Here is a 21538-nt window from a genome sequence, read left to right on the forward strand (position 1 = left end):
GGCATACAGAGGTCCAGCCCATCTCGTGCTGGCTGATCCTAGAGAAGTGCGGGCTCATGGTCCTGCAGGAGGGACGGGGCGGATCGGCAGGGGAGGGGGTGCTGGAGTGGAGTCAGGGGCCCTGAAGTTTTCAGTCCACGCACTTGGCGTTTCATTTCAGCACTTGCCGAAGCCCCTGGGCCGGAGCAGGGTAATAATGAACAGCCCCCTAGGACCCCCCCATGCGAATCTGTGGGGCTGACCACAGAGCCAGCCCTCCGTGGTCCTGGAGGTGAGCCCCCTGACCCAGTCCGGGCTGATCAGGAGCCCTCACTCCTCAGCAGTGATGAGGGGAGGAATGGTCACAGGCTCAAGAGTCCTGACCTGGATTCGCTGTTCTCAGGAGGGAGGTTTTCCTGTTGCTGCTTCTGGTGGGACCGCTAAACTTCGACAATGGTAGTGTGGAGTTTCCAGAGCTCAACTTCCTCACCCCAGAATGAGGGGCTGTCAGAGAGAAAGCAAGAGAAATAGATAAGAGCTCCACCAATACCTTTGGATTACGTGGATCCAGCCCAGCCGGATGCCGCCCACTGGGTGGTTATTTGAGCCAATGAGTTTCCCGTTTGCTTGAATTTTCCATCTCTAGCAATTGAAAGTGTCTTGACTAAAAGAGCTGCATGTTCACTCAAGCCTCCCACTCACAAGCCACTGACTCTTCTTGGGGTGCAGGCAGCTGTCAGATGCTGGCCTGCCATTCCCTCCTTTGGGGGTTGAGAAGCTCAGGGGCCCGCAGCAGGGAGGGTCGGCCCCTTAGATGCTGGGCTGGGGTCTCACCCACCCTGGAAGTTTCTCCGGGTGCCGTGGTGGGGCTTTAAATGGATCTTCTTCCGAGCATCCAGGATCTTCATCCCAATCTGCACCCACCTGGCCCTTGGCTTCCCACACACCATCTTGTTTTTCTGGGGGAAGAAGAATCTGCAGGGATGGGGGTGTAAGCGGGGAGCGAAGTTGCGTGAGAGTCCCCACCCCCTCCCCCTCCCCCATGGTCCCACTCACATCACCGCAGGCAGGTTGCAGCTCCCGCTCACGTCCTGGCGATGGTAACTCTGGGCGAACCGGAGCATGGACCGTCTTGCTGGGCCGTGGTAAGCCAGGCAGCAGTCCTCAAAAGCACCTGCGACCACACAGCCGCCCAGAGGCTCGCATCTCTACACGTGCGTGGGCGGCTGCGCATGCGCTCTTCAGGAACGCCCACAGCCTTGGGCACCCGCGAGCCCGCGCGCACACCACTACCCTCCCATGCCCTGTGGAGGCCCGGGCACAGCCCAGACGGTAAGGAGGCCGTTCGGCTCACCTTTGGTCCTTGATAAGGGGACAGGAAGCGGGAGTTGGAGAGGGCCCCGCAGGCCCATGCTGGGTAGGGCCCAGGACCACGAAATAAATGGCGGACCAAGGCCATTTCCATTCCTGCTCTGGGGCGGAGGGCAAAGAGGGGGTGCAGCGCCCTGAGAAGGGGAAGGGGGCATGGTTGGACGAGGAGGAGGTGGTGGTGCCAGAAGGTTCTGGAAGAATGAGCAGGTGGAATGAGCAGAGGATGAATTAATGTGGAGACGGTGCTGGGCCTTCAGGGTCCTCTGGGATCCGTCCCTCTGCCCACCCGTGCCTCCAGGGGCCACATCTCAGTTCTGGGAGGGCCGTGGGAAGGGCTTGGAGGCTCCCTCCATCCCCCACCTTGACCCTGAGAGCAAGGGTCAGTGGAGTCAGATGGACCCTGTGTTGCAGTGCCAGGCAGGCAGTTCCCCGGGGCTGAGGGCCCCGCTGGCCCCAGGATCAATGGGCCCAGGCTGGGCCTGGCGCCTGAAATGGACCTCTAATAGCAGGACAATGGGAACGCAGCCCAGTCCCCTCCTGGGCAAAGGGTAAGGTCTGCTGGGGTCAGGGCTAGGGCCTCTCAGAGCTAATGAGGGGCAGGTGGGTGGGGCCATGGGGCTTCCACCTGGGCAGGGGCCCTGCTTGGCCAGCTGCTGGGGCTCAGCTGCCTCCTCCGGCCCAGCGGGATGCAGAACGCAGCGGCAGAGCTGGGGGACACTGGGGGCAGTCAGAATAACCTTTGGTCACTAATATCACCAAATGCCTAAGCTAGGGAGAGGAGGAGAGGAATTCCCCATTGATAACAGTAATGGTTATCAGTGCTGCTGCCAGGCACTGGGCCAAGAGTTTTGCGGGAATCAGCCCATTGGATCCTCACGTCCCATCTCTGCGACAGGAGTTTGGAGCCCCACTTTGCAGATGAGGAAACTGGGGCTCGTAAACGCTGAGTAGCTACTCTCAGCCGGACCGCACAGGTAGCCGGAGTAGGGGAAGCTGAGATGGAGACCCATGGTTGTTGGTCTCCCAGGTTCTGATCTCAACCCCTACCCCTGGCTCTGCAGGTTCAGGTCACTGCAGTGTGTCCCTGAGGGTAAGCGGCCCCGCTGCCCGCAGTCCCTGGGCTGGCTGGAGTCCAGAGGGAGGCCTTGGGTCATGGACTGTGGAGGAGGCACCCAGGGGCTCTGAAAGGAGGGGCTGAGGACCATGCACCCCCAAGGAGCTGCACAAATGCTGGGAGTTTTTGCATGCCTGCTGGGGGGAGCTGTCCACCCGAGAGTGAATTCAGTGGTGAAGGGATGGGGGAGGCTTCTGGGGGAGGAGACAGGCACATGGCAGGGGAGGCACAAGAAGGATGGGGAGAGGGGGACTCCAGGGGGGAGGGTAGGTATTGTCTGAGATAGTACCTTGAGCGTGGACAGTGGGAGCCCAGCCACCCACGAAGCAGGCCACCAGGCAGACCAGGAGCCATGGATTCATAGTGCAGGCTGGTCTTCCTCCTCCGGCGCCTTGAGGGTTAACTAGGAAGGGCGGGTAGGTGGTTGATGAGGACCCAACATGGACAGTGGCAGGCACTGGGAGCACCCCCGTCTCGAGCCAGGGCCCTCTGCAAGGGAGGCAGGTGGCATAGGATGGGGACAAGTGTGCTGGAGGGACCTGCTGCTGGTCTTGTGGGGAGGACTCACCAAAGCCAGTGGGGTCCCTGGAGCCGGTATCTGCTGGAGTGGACCTGCCTGCCACGCCAGCAGGCTTCACCCTTTATAGATGGAGCCCCGCCCTGCCGCTCCCTGCCCACCTCCTCTCCCACTCCACCTCCCAGCTTCTCCCTCCCGCCCTGCCCTCCTCTGTTCTCCCCATGTCTTTCTAGCTCCTCTCTCCAATGTCAGGATGCACCTGTTGGAAGTTGGGCGCGAGGGGCAAAAGGACCCAAATCAAAGAGCTGGGCAGAAAACAAATGACACCTTCAACTAAGTACTCGGACGGGGCGGGGGGGGGGGGAACGGACGGACAGGGATTTGGCTCCTTCAGTGATGAGAGGTGGACGGATGCAGGTGGACAGTCACAGCCTTGACCTCAACGAGCCCCCTTGAAGGCTCACGTGCCCCCTATCCCAGGCCCCTCAGCCAGCACCCCGGCTTTCTCCCTGGAGGGTCCTTTCTCCTCCTTGTCCTGGCCCCTCTCTTGCTGCACCTGTAGGTGGATACTGGCTTCCCAGGGGCAGGACCCAGGCAGCCTAGAGCAGGGGGCAAGCCTCCACCTCTGCTCCCCACTCCCAAGCCGCCTGTTCCCACGGGGCCCTGATTTCACCACATTTTTCTCTCTTTCCACACAATGGGATGACTTATCGTGTCACAGAAAAGCCTTGTTTTTGAGAACAGGCAAACCCATAGAAATAGAAAGTAAAATCAGTTATTGCCATGGGCTGGGAGGAGGGGAGAATGGGGGGGGGTGAGGGCGAAAGGGAAGGTATGGGTTTCTTTTTGCTCTGAAATTAGATGGTGGTGATGGTCAAGGGACTCTGTGAATATAGTAAACACCACAGAATTGTACACTTTCAATGGGTGATGTTGGCGAAGATAATCAATATTAAGATTAGAAAGGAGTTTGGGGACTTCCCTGGTGACACAGTGGTTAAGAGTCCACCTGCCAATGCAGGGGACATGGGTTCAATCCCACATGCCACATGCCACGGAGCAACTAAGCCCGTGCGCCACAACTACTGAGGCCCGCGCGCCCTAGAGCTCGTGCTCCTCAACAAGAGAAGCCACCGCAATGAGAAGCCCGTGCACCACAATGAAGAGTAGCCCCCGCTCGCCACAACTAGAGAAAGCCCGCACGCAGCAACGAAGACCCAATGCAGCCAAAAAAACCCAAATTAATTAATTAATTTTTTAAAAAAGAAAAGAATAGAAAGTTTTATTTGAGCCAAACTGAGGACTAGCCCAGAAGCCCGCTTCCCAGATTACTCTGAGAAACTGCTCCAGAGAAGCAGGGTTTTCAGGGCAGTTTTATATCTTGTCAGAAGAAAGAATATGAAACAAGTCAGGGAGATATTTCTTCAAGGTTTCAGAAAAACAGACCAGCATGTACACAACAAGTCAGTATGACCTTGGTACCTGGAAGGGAGTCTTATCATCAAAGGAGGACCAGCCCTGGCATCCCAGGAGGAGGGGCTTTAATCTTTATTTTTAACATGGACATTCTTTACTTCTGGTCAATGTGCCCTTTTCTTTAATAATTAAAGCAGACGGCAGTGCATGTTTGATAGGCCACAAACAGGCTATTTTAGGTAGCATCAAATTCAAGTTAACTTATGTATAAGCCAGAATGGCTTCCCTATATCTCAATATGTAAAAATTTCTTTTATCATGCAATGTATGGAACATGAATTTTCCCCAGTATTACATTGAGAATAATCTCAATAGAACTGTTATTAACGACCACAATAAAGCAATGCTCTGGTTTTGGAAGAAAAGAGGGAGCCCCAGGTAACCACGCAGGCAGGAAGCAAAGCAAAACCCAACTAGAAGTAGTTTCTTTTTCTCCTGGGTTAGCGCGGCCCACCCGGAACAGGGGTGTGGGGATCGGGGTGGTGGGGTGGGGAGCGTCGGGGAAGGGGAAGGGGGTTCTGCAGAGAGCTCGCAGCTGATTGCTTTTAACTTTTTTATTGTCCGCATCCTTAGCTATGGACCACCCTGAGTATTTATGACACTCTGTACCGCTTTCTCATCTCTCGTGCTCCACCAGGAGGCCCTGGCAGGGGGTGGGGCACGCCACCCACTCCCTGGGTCTGGCCGGATGGGTGGGGCTTAGCACAGGGGGCGGGGCCTGATGAAAGGCACTGGGCGCCGGGGCGGGGCTTTCTCTGTGGGGCTTAGGCCAGGGCAGGGCTTACGGGCCCCGCCCCGCCCCTCCACAGCCGCCGAGACTCGGCGGCCCGGCTCGCGGTCCTGTGCCGGTGGCAGTGGCTGCTCCCGGGGTGGGTAAGGCTGGGCCAGGACGCGGCTCCGCGTGGCTGAGGGCGTGGGGACGCGGCGTGGCGGGCTGGGGCCAGCCTCCCCGCTGCGGCCCACTGCCCCTGCCTGCCCCGCCAGCGGTCAGCAGCCAAGACGTGGCGTTACGAAACCTTGGCTGAGGTCCCCGTGAGCGAGCCCACCTCCCTGCACCTCACAATTTGTCCCACCGGCAGCCTTAACGGGGAGGAAGGGGTGAGAGGAACCAGCACGCGCGCGGGGCAGACAGGGATTGTGCGCTCTTGGACCCGGCTCAGAACCCAGGTGTCCCGGCAGTGGACGGGATGCTTAGGGACTAAAGGCTCTGGGTTGAAACCCAGAGTTCGGAGGACCGCAGTTGCTCCACGGTCAGGGCTAAATTGCGAGAGGGGAAGCCTCCACTCCTACAGCTGCTGGAGGCATTAAGGGTAAACTGCTTCCAGCAAGGGGACTCTGTTCTCCGCACGTGTGAACCGGGCACAGAGGACAGAAGCTTCCTCCCGGTCAGCAGCTCAGAGAATGGGGCCGTTGTGCGTGGCCTCCAGCCTGCAGCTGAGCCAGACGCAGGGGCTGACCACACCCTAAGGACTGCAGGGCAGGCTGCAGTGCCCCCGGGGTGGGGGAGGGGTGGGCAAGGGCACAGCTCAGCTCAGGGTGCCTCTAGTGGGTGCACACAGATGGCTGTACTGCAGACTGGGGCAACAGTGGGCTTGGTGAGGGGAAATTCCAACTACTGCCTTTGGAGTGAGCTCCTCTGGGGCGGACTGAATACCGGCTCCCTCTCATTTCTCTGCTGGAGGAACTTCCCAGGTGCTCAACGGTTGACCCACTTTTACAGAGAAGGAGACCGAGGGTCAGAGAGGCCAAGTCGGACTTCCCTGGCGGTCCAGTGGTTAAGACTCCACACTTCCAATGCAGGGGGTGCGGGTTCGATCCCTGGTCAGGGAACTAAGATCCCACATGCCGTGCGGCACATCCAAAATGAAATAAAATAGAGAGGCCAAGTCATTCCCCCTTCTAACTTTTTATTCTTGGCCAGGAAAATCCGACTTTTATTTCTTAAATATTGTGAAGGAAAGGGGGACAGTCCCCTAATGGGAGAAGGCCATTGAGCATCTCCAGCCACAGGTTAGAGTCAATTCGAAAGTTTACATTGTTTCTTTTTCCTTTTATTTATTTATTTTTCTGTGAAAATTTTTATCAATAAGGATAATTAACAATACCAAAACAATACAAATCACCTCAAAATATAAATTGGTGAAACAGTGGTAATACACACAATGTAACATTATATAGCTATCTAAAAGTTGTCAAAAACTAAGATGGAAAAATGCTCATTAAACATTAACACAGATCATTAACAAATAGGTACAACAGAATCTCATATTTATTTCTTAAAGTCTAAATGCATAAAAATATGAAAACGTTTGCAGTAGTTATCACCACTAAGTGTTAAGATGAATGCTCCGAAATCTTCTTGGTGTTTTCCTGTCTTCTCCCAGGTTTCCTTACAATAAACATGTGTTACTTTTGCAATCAGAAAAAAAGGGAGGGGGAGGTTTGGGAGTAAATTTGACAAATCATTTTTTTGCAGTACTGAGTCCCTAGCAAAGTATTCTCCCCCAAGACTGCCACCCTCAAACCTTAGTAACTCAGCTACTAATTCAAATCACTATAGAAGTGGTGCTGTTATGAAGACTGGTATTTTTGATGAGTTTTTTTCTACTTCAGCGTTAAATTCTTTAGCAGATGACACATTAGACTTCCCTCATTTTGATGAGTATCTGTTTGAGAACTGTTGAATGCTTGTTAACTCTTTTTAGTTTAATATTTATTGTTAATCTTGGAAAAATTTACTATGTTTTTAGGTAGTGTTTATACACCGGCCTCGTCATGAACAAAATGTAAGCTACTGAAGGTTTTGCCTTTGGTTATGCCCACAAAGCATTTGATCTGTTTCACAAACTTAAGTGATGAAGAATTGGTTCTCCTTGTTGGCTTCATTTTGTGTTCGTAGAAGAATGAGGATTTCAAAATGTTAAAAATGAAAAGTAGTTTATAGTTTCTGGCAGTTTGTACAGTTCGGTACATTGAAGTTCTACATTTTAAATTTTAGTTACCTTGGTTCAGGAAAAACACTAGTTGATACAAACTTAAGTCACTGTCTATGATACGTGAACACGTGAATGTTTTGCTAATGGTTCTGTGGTCTTCCCGTAAGAGCCTAAGCCTGTCTCTTCTACCATTAGAGTGGTGTAGAATGTAAGCTTCCCCTCATACAATTTGTCTCCTCTTTCTCTCTTTACAAAAGATGGCAGGAAACTTGTTACTAGAACTTAATATAATGTAAAGTGATCAAAAAATTGATCTGTAACAGGAAAAAGTAACCTATTTTTGTGTTGATGTGCTTAAAGTTTACGTTATAAGTATCATCTTTCTCCCCCAAGACATTTATTTCTGTAACCAAAGTGAGACACCATCTAACAGTTATATTTGGGGAGAAATAGCCAGTGCATGTAAGGCTTGCATATGTTGGATTCTACTATAAATGAAACATTAATTCATTTAAACCTCAACGTTCTTATGAGCAAGGTACTCTTATCACTTTTAACAGATAAGGAAACAGCACAGAACGAGTAAGTTGTAGAGCTGGGATTGAGTAGAGTGGTTACTACAGTGCTTGAACTTACTATATGTTCTACCTCTAGCTTCATTTCCTTTTATTTTTTATTAAGACATTTTTGTTTAAAGCAGTTTAATTTTCCAAGCAAAATTGAAGGGAAGGTGCAGAGAGTTACCATATACCCCCCGCTCCCACACATGCATTGCCTTCCCCATTATCGACATGCCGCATCTCAGAGGTATGTTTGTTACCATTAATGAACTGACACATCATTATCATCCAAAGCCCATAGTTTGCATTCGGGTTCACTCCTGCTGTTGTATATTCTACGGGTTTGGACAAATGTATAATGACATGGACCCACCATTATTGTGTCATATAGAGTATTTCACTGCTTTAAGAATCCTCTGTGCTCCGAGCATGTGTTTTTTATTCTGATGATTTGACAGCCAGGGCCTTACTGATGGTGGAAGTACTATCCCTCCCAGGGCTAGCAGGTTCCCAAAGATAGTAAATGACTTCCTTATAAGGGCACCTTTCATATGCAAACCAGACAATCCAGAGCCCATACCCTAACCCCCTCGTCCATCAGGCGTCTATCCTCCAGCCCTGATCACCCCAGGGCCAGGTGCCAGACAACTAGGGACAGTCTCTGTACCCCAGAGCCTGTTGGAATTATTCAAACTAGCCAGTCCTAAGCCTGCTTACCCTGCCTCACTCAATCCTTCCCACAGAAATCACAATAAAGCCTCTTGCCCACATTTCCCCCTCGCTCCCTCTGCCTCCTGACTGGCCCTGGTGCCTCCCCATGTGGCCCTGCATGGCACAGTGTGTGCCCCCTCCTTCTGGGCTCTGTGAGTAACAAGGTGCCTTTTCAGTGGCAATCGTCTCCTGATCTGTTGGCCTCACCATACCTGAATAATTATAAAACCTACAGTTTAAAACAGGTGTCAAGGGGGACTTCCCTGGTGGTCCACTGGTTAAGACTCTGTGCTTCCAATGCAGGGGGCGTGGGTTCGATCCCTGATTGGGAACTAAGATCCCACATGCGGTGCGGCACAGCCAAAAACTAAAATAAGTAAAATAAAAATAAATAAAACAGGTGTCAAGTGATATGCAGAGAGTTGGAGACAGAGGGCAGGTAACAGATGCATCACTCCCCACATGGGGCTCACAGCTAGTGGGGGAGATGTTCGTGGGATGCTGCAAGGCTACATGGTCAGCATTCTAGAAAAACATTCACAGGCAGGCTGTAGGGGTTCAGAGGGCATCCTATCAGGTCTCCAGGGGGAATAACTTGAATGGAGACCTAAAGACAAGCAGGTGTTAGCGGCCAGATGGAGCAGGACACCAGAGAGACCTGCCACGTTCAGGATGGCTGGGGACTGGAGGTGCGGGGGGGAGGATAGTGGAAGATGAGGTGGGAGGCGATAGGCTATTCAGGGCCTCACGTGCTGAGCTAAGAAGGGCCATCTTCATCCAGAGGGCGCTGGGGAGCTGCTGAGGGATTTAGCCAGAGGGAGGGTTGTGGTCAGGCCTGTGTCACAGCTCTGCCAAGGTCACGTGGAAGATGCACTGGAGGGGCATCAGCTCAGGCACAAGAAGACTCAACAGTCACCAGGCTGTCTTCCCATGAGGGCTGTGGGGAAGCCTCTTTCCCAATCCTTCTCATGCCCTACCTTAGCAAGAAGTAACTCAGGAAATATTTACCGAGGTCTACTATGTGCCAGGTTGGGTAGTTAGAGCGGTGACAAGACAGACTGGTGCCTACTGTCGTGGAGATTTTTCATTTTTGTTTTTCTAACAAAGGGGTTGCCATAGCATGTGAGGAATGCTAACATGATGCAAAACAGGGACCCAGAAGAGAGAAAAAAAACAAAGTCAGAAACAAAAGTGGGGACATTACTGAGCTTTAGAAATAAATAAAAAAGGATTATAAGAGAATACTATGAACAACGGTACACCAACACATTAGACAGCCTCAGTGAAACTGGCAAACCGCTAAAAACAAACTACCAAAACTGACTCAAGAAGAAATAGAAAATCTGAAAAGACCTATAACAAGTAAGAAGATTGAGTCAGTAGTCAAAAACCTCCCAACAAAGAAAAATCCAGGACCAGATGGCTTCACTGGTTCATTCTACCAAACATTTAAAGAAGAATTAACACCAATCCTTCTCAAACTCTTCCCAGGAAAAAGAAGAGGGAACATTTCCTAACTCATTCATTCTCTGAGGTCAGCATTACCCTAATACGAAAGCCAGACAAAGTCATCACAAGAAAACTACAGACCAATAATCCTAATGAACATAGATGCAAAAATCCTCAACAAAATACTAGCAAACCAAATTCAGGAGAATATTAAAAGGATTATACACTTGACTAAGTAGATTTATCACAGGAATGCAAGGGTGGTTCAATAAATGAAAATCCATCAATTAATACACCACATTAATAAGATGAAGGAAAAATGATCCCCTCAATTGTTGTAGAAAAAGTATTTGACAAAATCTAACACCCTTTTATGTTAAAAAAAATTCAACAAACTAGGAATAGAAGGAGATTCAATGCAATCCCTATGGAATATCAATGACCATTTTTGTTTTTCACAAGAATGGAAAAGCGGATCCTAAAATTCATATGGACTTGCAGGGGACCCTCAATAGCCAGGAAAATGGAAGCCTAGAACCACCAGTGCTACTGACCTGTGGGTCTGGATACTTTTGTGTTATGTTTTGTGTTGTGCTGTCGAGGGCCGTCCTGTGCATTATAGGATATTGAACAGCATCCCTGGCCACCATCCACTAGATGCCGCTAAGCATTGTTTCCTGGTTGTGACAACCCAAAATACCCCTAGACAAAAGTCCCTGTCTCCCCTGGCCCCTGCTGAGAACAACTGCTCTAGTGAGAAATCGGGCGACCCAAGTTTCACTTCTGTCTCACGTGCCGTGTTGCTGAGTGTGTATGTGTGTTTTAAATGCCACGCTGTTTGGCCCTGATCCCTCAGCTGTTAATAGTGAATACTGCAACCACAACTGTAAATCTGCCTGCTGCATGTCAAGTCCTGTGCTGATGAATTCTATATCCACTGCCAGGTCCTGTACCAATGAATTTTATCTACAACCCATTTTGTGTCCGTCATCTCTGTGACAAGAGCATTTTCCCAAGGTTCTGTCCCTGGTCCTTTTTTGGGAGGGCTGAGGCTGCACAAACCCTGCTTTGGTATTTTAGCTGTTGATGAAAGAGCTTGAGGTGCCTCGTAGACTATATGTCTGTTTGGCTGTGAACTTCTGCCAACTCAAGATGTATGGCTATAAAAATGAGATGTTTTCTCCTAGGGATGAGGGGAAAACAATTGGTCCAGGACGTGTTGGAGAATGTGGGAAGCCTTTCAAAGTCAACTACGTGAAGCAAGGATTAGGGCTTTTCGGTCTTTACGTGCATAACTTTTTTTTTTTTTAATTTGGGCAGAAAAAGTGATCATTTTGTCTGTTTCTCCATCTCAGTGTTCTAAGCCTGAGAAGGTCTGTCTGGTCCACCCAAGCCCTGATTCCTGGTATTCTCTTACAGTCACGGAGGGCAGAAGTCCTAAAATCAAGGTGTCGGCAGGGCTCGTTCCTTCTGGAGGCTCTAGGGGAGAATGGGCTTCCTTGCCTTTTCCAGTTTCCAGCAACCGCCTGCATCCCCTGGCTCCTGGCCCCTTCCTCCATCTTGAAAGCCAGCAGTAGAGCATCTTCAAATCTCTCTCTGACCTCTGCTTCTGTTATCACATCTCCTTCTCAGACCCAGACCCTCCTGCCTCCCTGTCATAAGGACCACCATGATTGACGCTGGGGCCGCTGGATAATCCAGGATCATCTCCCATCTCCAGGTGTGATTAACTTAATCACACCTGCAAAGTCCCTTTTGCTGTGTAAGGTCACATATTCCCAGGTTCTGGGGGTCAGGACACAGAGACAACTTGCGGGAAGGGCATTATTTGGCCTACCACAGCACCCATGGGGGTCAACCTCCTAAGGGGGACGGGGAACACTCCTGGGGGCAAGTGATATGTAGACTCAGTTCTGGAAGATGGCAGGTAGGGAGGGGGATGGGGGGCAGAGAGTTCCAGGTAGAGGGACTAGGGCACATAAAACAGCAGGCTCCCTGAATACCTGACCTGGCTGTGACCTGAGGGCCCTTAACATCAGCACAGGAACCTGGTCGAGGGGACAGCTGCCCAAGTCCGGAGAGATATTTGGCTGTCACAGTTGGGGTGGGGAGGTGGGGGGCCAGAGATGCTGCTACACATCCTGCAATGCACGGGGTTCTGTCTCCACTAGGAAGAATCCTCTGGCCCTAACAGCAGGAAGCCCTACTGCGGCCACTTTCTGGCCCTGTCTCTCCAAACCCAGAGGGGCTTCTCCCCTTCTCTCCGCATGGAGGGTTTCTGCTCAGCAACCTGTGGCCCATCTACCCCTACCCCACCTTTCTGGGGAAAAGCTGTTTCTACTTCCTCCTGACCTTTGGCCCACCCCAGAACGGAAGCCTGTGTGTGGGCTGAAGGCTCCTACCTCTGGAATGTGGGGCCCTGGGAGGGAGACAGAGCTGAGTAGTAGTGCTTTCTCCCTGCGCCCCGCTCCGCAGCCCCACCCCAGGCCTGACCCACTCTGACCTCTGGGTCCCTGCATCACCGGGAAGGGAAGGGAGTCAGACGGTGTGCTAAGGTCGATGCATCTGTCATTGGACGGGGAACAATCTAGTTCACCCACGGGACACTAGACAGCAGGTGACAGGGCTCGTGACAGGAGGAGGGGTGAGTTGGTGCGGGGGATCCCCCCTCCAGCTCCTTGTTGCCGCCACCCTGCAGGGCTCAGGTCGGTGACGTCCCTCAAATACGGGCCCCTTGAGTTCCGACGGGTCTTCCTGGGGTCTGGGCAGGAGTGGGTGTCCATCTCACCCACTGAGGAGGGGACCCCTGTTGGGGTGGGGGGGACGGAGCGGGGTGGGTTCTGCCGCGACATGGTGAAACCGGGCTAGTGCCTTACTGCCGTTGGCCCTTGAGAGCAAGTTGGCTTCTGGTTCATTAGGTCAGCAGACCTTTGACACCTACTGGGTGCCAGGCTCCGTGCTGGCCGCTGGGGGTGATAAGGCCAGCAGTTCCCTCAAAGAGCCCGCAGAGGCTGGGGAGGGCAGGGCTCTCACTCTGCTGACCGCTTAACCGAGAGCCAAACCCTGTGCCGGCGCCCCATCTCCCAAGATGGCGTGGGAACAGAGGGGCTGCATTTCTGGGGGGAGAGACGAGGGGGTGGGAGGAAGGGGCGGGGTGGGAGGAAGGCGGGCTGCGGTGATCTGGGTAGAGGAAGCCCCGGTGCAACTGCGCAATGGCCCCGGGAAAAGGGGGAGGCGAGCATGTATTCAGTGGGACTTCCCTGGGGTGAGCCCAGGAAAACCGCTGCTCCTGGAGGGGAGGGCTGGCCTGGGGTGACGGCCCACCTCTCCCACCACCACTGGCTCCTGCCCCTGCTGTGGCCAGCCTCTGGGCATTTCCACGTGGCCCCTGGCTGTGTCAGAGCCCCTAAGGTATGGCTCCCCGTCCACCCACTGGAGCCCCAGGGCTGCTCCATCCACCAGAGAATGCGGTACCCAAACCCCAGAATCCCCTTGGCCTATGGAAGACTGGGCAGTGCCTGTGTGTGATGAGGGCCACCTGAGCTCCCCCGCCCACACCCAGTGGGCTGTGGCAGAATTACATGCTCCCCCAGTGTTATCAGCTGGATTGTGTCCCCCTCCCCCCAATTCATATGTTGAAGGCTTAGCCCCCAGGACGTCAGAATATGACTGTCTTTGCATTTAGGGTTTTTTTTTTTAATAAATGTATTTATTTATTTATTATTTTTGGCTGTGCTGGGTCTTTGTTGCTGTGCACGGGCTTCTCATTGCGGTGGCTTCTCTTGGCACAGGCTCTAGGCGCACAGGCTTCAGCAGTTGTAGCTCGTGGGCTCTAGAGCACAGGCTCAGTAGTTGTGGCTCATGGGCTTAGTTGCTCCGCGGCATGTGGGATCTTCCCGGACCAGGGCTCGAACCTGTGTCCCCTGCATTGGCAGGCAGATTCTTAACCACGGCGCCACCAGGGAAGTCCCTGCATTTAGGGTCTTTAAAGAGGTCTTAGAGTTAAAAATGAGTACAGGGTGGACCCTAATCCAATATGCAGTCATATGTGTGTCCTTATAAAATGGGGAAATTAGGACACAGACAGATGCACAGAGGGAAGACCACGTGAGGACACAGGAAGAAGATGGCTGTCTGCAAGCCAAGGAGAAATACTTCCGAATGAAACCAACCTCGACCCTGGACTTCTCGCCTCCAGAACTGTGAGGAAATGTGTTTCTGTTGTTTAAGCCCCCAGCCTGTGCTTTCTTTTGGCAGCCCTAGTGAACTCACACACCCAGGATGCACCTGAGCAAGGTGGCAGCCCATTGGGTGCCTAGAGATGTGGGGGGGGGGGGACAAAGATGAAGATGGACCCTTTCTCCATGGCCTTGGTTTCCTCCTCCTCCCGTGTGAACCTGAAGCCATCACTTTAACTGCACCACTGAGGATGCCCGCTTCCCTTCACCCTCGAGCATCTTAAGCCGCTGGGCCCTGGCTGGGTGGAGGAGTGGAAATAACACCCCACAGATGCTACCACGAAACCACGAGCCTCCACCCCAGCTGGGTTCTCCTTCCCCAGAGTGGTCCATGAAAACCAGCCCCCCGGCCCCTCCCCTCTCCCCAGCTCCCACGCCCACCCCCGAGTTATCTGCGTCCTGCTCAGTCCTTCCTCCTGCCCATCCAACAGTACCCAACTCACAGGTTTATGGTGAGGATTAAACTGCGTCCCCAAAGTGCTCAGCCCACGCCTGAGAGGCACTCTTACTCCACATGGTTGCGGGGCTCCTGCCCATCATTTCTAGAGGACGCGCGATTCCCCAAGCCAGCTGCGTCACTGTGCGTCTAGATCACTGCCAACTTTTTACTCATTGAAAGGAGTTCCCCGGTAGCCTAGTGGTTTGGACTCTGGGCTTTCACTGCCATGGCCTGGGTTCAACTCCTACTCATTAAAGGCTGTAAGAATAGCCCTTCCACTGGGGGCTCAGGACACTTTTCGGTGGTTTAACCAAAGGGTGAGACTATGACCCCTGTAAGATGCTGGGTAAGTATCTTCCAAAGGTTTTGGAATTTTCTGATTATCATGGCCACCACCCTGAGGAAAGCCAGTGTCCGGGTCCCGGCAGCCCTGGAATGATCTTCTTAACCGGCCCGCACCCGAGGGCCACTCTGAGGTTTGTTGACTCCCCCACTCCCACCCCCGTGAACTGTCTGTTTCTGATCTTTGCTCCTTCGGTTCTTAGCAATTTGCGTGAGCTTTTAACAGCTGATAACACACCTGGCTTTTCCTCCGGCGCAACTTGCTCTTAACTACGGGAGATCAGAGGTTAGCACTCGTGGAGCACTCCGAGACATGCCACCGGCTGTGCTTTTGGACCTTTCGTCTGGGGAGCTGGGTGGTTTGAGGGTTTCCTGCTACATGGAATGTGGGAGTTGCCAGGGTGGGGCAGAGGCCCCGTAATGGGAACACCCACCCTTGGTTGCACTTGCCTGGCACATCGGGACAGGTGGGAGGCACCCTGGCAAATCCACGGGCCCCTGGCCTGCTTCCCATGGGAGGCTGGACAAGGAACAGGGCTGGAGAACGGTCACAGCCAGGTGTGCCAACGACTGATAGGCATGCAGCCTCCATCTCATTTATAAAGAAAAGATTTGGGAAAACAGCCTGGCAGTTCCTCAAAAAGTTAAAGTTATTTTGTCATCCAGCCACTCCACTTCTAGGTATCTACCCAAGAGAAATGAAAACACATGTTCATACAAACGCTTGTCCATAAACGTTCACAGCAGCATGATTCACTAAAGCCAAAAGGTGGAAACAGCCCAGAAAACGTCCATTGATGGATGAATGGATCAACAAAATGTGGTCCATCCACACAGTGGAATACTACACAGTCCTAAAAATGAAGGAGGTACTAAATCACACTACAGCACAGATGAACCTCGAAGACATGATGCTCAGGGAAAGAAGCCAGGCACAATAGGCCACATATTGTATGATTCCATTTATATGAAGTGATCAGAACAGGCAAATCCATGGAGTCAGAAAGTAGATTAATCGTTGCCAGGGGCTAGGGGAGGGACTGCTAATGGGCATGGGGTTCCTTCTTGGAGTGAAGAAAATGTGCTGGAATGAGATAGTGTGAATATACTAGAAACCACTGAATTTCTGCTTAATTTTTTTTTTTTTTTTTAAGAAGCACTGCAAAAAGCCCAGCAGAGAAATGTAAAACATTTAGAGACAGAGCAAGAAGGAGAACCTGTATGGCATGAAAAAGAACAGTTGGGTTTTTTAAAAAAAAACCAGAAATCTTAAAAATGGAAAAAAAAAAAAAAGTGACACAGCAGTTACTACCTGGTCACTGGCAGAAATGAGGAGGGTGACATGATGGTGGAAGTGAAAGTGATCACCGTCAATAACACGGTGACCCTCAGAATCAAAGCTCTTCTAACCTTTGACCCAGTAGGAGATAAAATGCAAAATGCCACTGCTGTTCTTGCCGGAAGGTCAGCCGAGTGTAAGGGGCATGGGTCAGATCCAGAAAGGTAATTCTGGAAACCAACACTCGCCACGCTCACTCAGGTCAGTGACCCGTGTGATCTCATGCTGGGGCATTTGGAGACGAGTTGGGGAGCCCTTCCTGCTCTCCCGGGCACTAAGCATAGAATTTTCTTTATGGGGCTGCACCACAATGGTTGTCCCAGGCATCATCTGCTCTGCTCGGGGCCTGCTCTACATGTGTCCCTGGTGCCCCCTGCTTTTTACAAATAAGCACACGGAGGCTCGGGGAGGTTATCAGCACAGCAGTTCCTGGACGAAAGCCCTGTGCTTCTGTGCCCGCTCCAGGGCCAGGCTCTTCGGGTGAGAAATGTGTACAAGTAGGAAGCACGGGCGACCCACACCCGGAAGGAGCCAGCGCCCGTGGCCACCCACTCTTCCAACACTGAAGTAATCAGGGCCATGAGCCCCAAAGGGTTGCCCACCGAAAACTAAACTCAACCGTCCAGGGAAAGGTCAGTACAGCTTTCTGGTTTTCTAAATAACTCACCTATTCAGCACTTGCGATGGAATCAGTTGAAGTCGGGCCCCAAAGAGCTCAAGTGCCAGAAGGTTCTTTGGGCTCGACCAGGCTGCCCGGCTTCTGTCCAGAGCAGGATGGGTGCTCTGCTTCAATGCTTCGGCTCTGTTTGGGGGCTGACCAGTGAACGGCACCCCTGACATTTAAACCTATTGTTTTGGTCGTGCTGCGCAGCCTGCGGGATCTCAGCTCCCCGACCAGGGATCGAACCTGTGCTCCCTGCAATGGAAGTGCTGAATCCTAACCACTGGACCGCCAGGGAGTTCCCTAAACCCATTTCTTATGTCCCCAAGATACCCACACACACACACTCGGAGCCCTGTAAGTGGTCCAGATGTCATGGCTTCCCCATCACTGTGCCTAATGACTCGGGCCACCACCTTCTCCACACGTGACTGTCACTGAGTCCCAGAGATCCCACCTCTAAGACATCTGGAATCCTCCTCCTCTCCATATCCCACCCATGCCTGCTTTGACAGCTCTCCCGAGGGGTTTTCTTGACAGCCTGCCTCTTTTGAAGAGTGCACACCCCGCCTGCCTCTGGGTCCCTTCCTTCTAACAAATAAGCAAAGAATCATGTTAAGTGTCTCATTTAAAATTCTCTTTGGCTGAAAGACAAATTCTTTTAGGTGCCCACTGCCTGTGGCAGGAATATCAGGGTCCTGTGGCTGCTACAGTAAAAGACCACAACCTTGGTGGCTTAAAACAAGACACATTTATTATCTTACAGTCCTGGAGGTCAGAAGTCCAAAGTTAGTCTTACCGGGCTAAAATCAAGGTCCCGGTGGGTTGCGGTCCTCCTGGAGGTGCTAGGAGAGAATCTGTTTCCCTGCCTTTTCTGGCTTCTACAGGCCGCCCGCATTCTTTGGCTCATGGCCACGTCCTCCATCTTCAAAGATGTCAATGGCATCACTGCTTATAGTACTGCTGCATCTCCTTCTCTGCCCCTCCTGCCTCCCTCTGATAAGGACACTTGTGATGACACTGGTCTCATACAGATAATCCAGGGTCACCTGCCCATCTCCAGATCCTTAATCCCATGTGCAAAGTCCCTCTTGCCAGGTCAGGGAACACCTTCACAGGTCCAGGAGACCAGGACCTGGACCGCTTGTGGGGCAGTTATTCTGCTCACCACAGCAAGACCAACCTACTTTTTCTGAAAAGGGCCCCAGGGTAAATATTTTAGGCTTTGTGGGCCATCTGATCTCTGTTGCCAAGATTGGCTACACAATTTATAGAGCCTGGTGCAAGATAAAAACATGGGGCTCCTCATTCATAGATTAAGAATTTCAGAACAGTGACAGCAGAAGTGCAAGACCCTGTGTCACTGCATCGTTTACGTAGCCAGAAAGCGGGCCCTGCCTGAGCAAGTTCACCTCTGCTCCTGCGGCCTGAAAGCAGCCACCAGCAACACGTGGACGACAGGTGCGGCCGTGTTACCATCAAACTTGATGGATGCTGAAACTGCACGTCATGTAATTTTCCCATGTCACAAAATGCTATTCTTCTTTTGTTTTTTTCCAGCCATTTAAAAATGTAGGGACTTCCCGGGTGGCACAGTGGTTAAGAATCTGCCTGCCAATGCAGGGGACACGGGTTTGATCCCTGGTCAGGGAAGATCCCACATGCCGCAGAGCAACTAAGCCCATGCGCCACAACTACTGAGCCTGCGCTCTAGAGCCCGTGAGCCACAACTACTCAGCCCTCATGCCACAACTACTGAAGCCTGCACGCCTAGAGCCCGTGCTCTGCAACAAGAGAAGCCACCGCAATGAGAAACATGCCCACCACAACAAAGAGTAGCCCCCGCTCTGCGCATCTAGAGAAAGCCTGGGTGCGGCAACAAAGACCCAACACAGCCAAAAATAAATAAATAAAATAAACAAATTTATTAAAAAATAAAAAAATGTAAAACTCGTTTGTAGCTCACAGGCGGTACAAAAGAAGAGCCATGGGTGGAATCGGGCTGTAGTCTGCCGGCTCCTGGTCTGATGGATAAAATCCCACCTTCCCTGCCTGACTCTCTAGGGCCCTTTGCAGCTGGAGACAGACACTTCTCCAGTCCCATCTCACCATCCTCTTTCCTCATGACCTGCATTTGGCGTGTCCCACCGCTCCCTGCTCCTGAACCACGCTCGGGAACAAAAGCTGTGCCTTTGCTCTGGCTGGTCCCTCTATCTGGAAGCCCCACTTCCCACATCCTCTGGCTGGTAGACCCTTGCTCCTGCTGTCCTCTGGCCCAGACGCTGCCCTCATGAGAGGTGGTGCTCTGTGCCTGGCCCTCGTCACACTAACTGGGTTTATGTGTCTACACGTCCTCTTCTCCCTTGCAGCAGTGATGTCCTCGAGAGCAGGAACCCAAGCTGAGTCATCTTTCTGTCTCCTGATCTCACGGACCCTCAGAGCATGTGCTGAGAGAGATAACAAGAATAACCTGGGGACTTCCTTGGAAGTCCAGTGGTTAGGACTCAGCACTCAGTGCTTTTACTGCCAAGGGCTAGAATTCGTTCCCTGGTTGGGGAACTAGGATCCCACGAGCTGTGCAGCGCGGCAAAAGAAAAAAAAAAAAAGATTGGATAAACTAATAAATGGGGGGAAGAAGAGGTAAGTCTTTCATGCAGAAGAATTCCATATAACTTAAGTAGATATCCACCCTTGAGAAGGGGAACAGACATCTCCACTCTCCGTGTGGGCTGCACATAGTGACTACCTTCCAAAGGAAAGGGGGGAAAAGTGACTTTATAGTGGAGAAACCTGACAAATACTAACTCTGCCAGGTGATGAAAGCCAATATCAACATGCATAAATAAAGCTGATAGTATGTATCCTTGATATGATGTAATAAGGATAGCACTTTACCTCTTTGGTCTTCCTCCCTCAAACCCATCATCCCAGTATTACCACGGAAAAATACCAGACAAATGCCAATAGAGGGACATCCTACCAAATATTTTTTTTTGCGGTACGCGGGCCTCTCCCTGCTGTGGCCTCTCCCGTTGCGGAGCACAGGCTCCAGATGCGCAGGCTCAGCAGCCATGGCTCACAGGCCCAGCCGCTCCGCGGCATGTGGGATCTTCCCGGACCGGGGCACGAACCCGTGTCCCCTGCATCGGCAGGCGGACTCTCAACCACTGCACCACCAGGGAAGCCCCCTACCAAATATTTGACCAGCCCTTCTCAGAACCATCAAGACCATCAAAAACGAGGAAAGTTGGAGAACCTGACAAAGCCAAGAGGAGCCTAAAGAGACAGGACAACTAAGAGAATAGATTTTGGGACTTCCCTGGTGGTCCAGCAGTTAAGACTCCGCACTCCCAATGCAGGCGGTCCGGGTTCGAGCCCTGGTCAGGGAGCTAGATCCTGCATGCTGCAAGCTGCAGTGAAGATGCCGCGTGCCGCAACTCAGACCCAGTGCAGCCAGATAAATAAATTTTTTTTTTAAAAGGGATTTTTTTTTTTTTTTTGGCCGCACCATGCGGTATGTGGGGTTTTAGTTCCCTGACCAGGGATCGAACCCATGCCCACTGCCCGGATTCTTAACCACTGGACCTCCAGGGAAGTCCCAAGAATAGATCTTAAAAAGTTCTCATCACAAGGGAAAAAAAAATTGTAACTATGTGTGGTGATGGAGGTTAATCATTAACCAAACTTATTGTGATCATTTTGCAATATATACACGTATCAAATCATTATGTTGTATACATAAAACTAATGCAATATTGTATGTCAATTATATCTCTTTTTAGAGAGAGAAGACAACTAAATGTAATGTGGTATCCTAGATGAGATTCTGGAAGAGAAAAAGGACATTCGGTAAAAACAAAGGAAATCTAAACAAACATGAACTGTGGTTGACAATAATGCATCGATATTGGTTCATTAAGTGTAACAAATGTATCATACTAATGAAAGATGTTACAGACGGGGAAACGGTATGGGGAAAATGGCAACCCTGTATCTTCTATGCAACATTTCTGCAAATCTGAAATTCTTCTAAGAAACAAAGTCTATTAATGATAGCAAGGATAAAGCACAGACGAATGAATGAAAGACTACATTATTCATCACTGTGACAGTGACTATACCTCCCCTCTCACAGAGCTATTGTAAGGACTCCATAGAACCCACATAAAGCATTCAGCACACAGTACAAGCTCAACTCAGAGCCTGGACTCGTCGACATTCTACTAAATCTCTGCCATCCACTCTGGGAGCCACGAGCTCTAGGTGACCAAATTTAAATTAAATGAAAATTAAGTACATTAAAAACTCAGTTCTTCAGTGCCACCAGCCACATGTCAAGGGCCCAAAAGCCACATGGAGCTAGTGGCTATTAAATTAGGCAGTGCTGATAAAAAAAACCCAACATG

The 21538-nt window shown here is 51.3% G+C and overlaps 1 protein-coding gene across 1 annotated transcript; it reads right to left on the bottom strand.

The window, feature by feature from the left end:
• Nucleotides 1-54: 54 nt before the first annotated feature.
• CCL25 (C-C motif chemokine ligand 25) lies at nt 55-2906 on the bottom strand (the record flags this gene model as incomplete). Its single annotated transcript, XM_082650401.1, is given in 6 exon segments — nt 55-62; nt 364-483; nt 818-954; nt 1036-1153; nt 2754-2879; nt 2882-2906. Coding segments are annotated over 6 exon segments (534 nt in total).
• Between the last annotated feature and the right edge of the window lie 18632 nt (nt 2907-21538).

Source organism: Grampus griseus (assembly GCF_964374135.1).
Source record: "Grampus griseus genome assembly, chromosome: 3".
Lineage (NCBI taxonomy): Eukaryota > Metazoa > Chordata > Mammalia > Artiodactyla > Delphinidae > Grampus > Grampus griseus.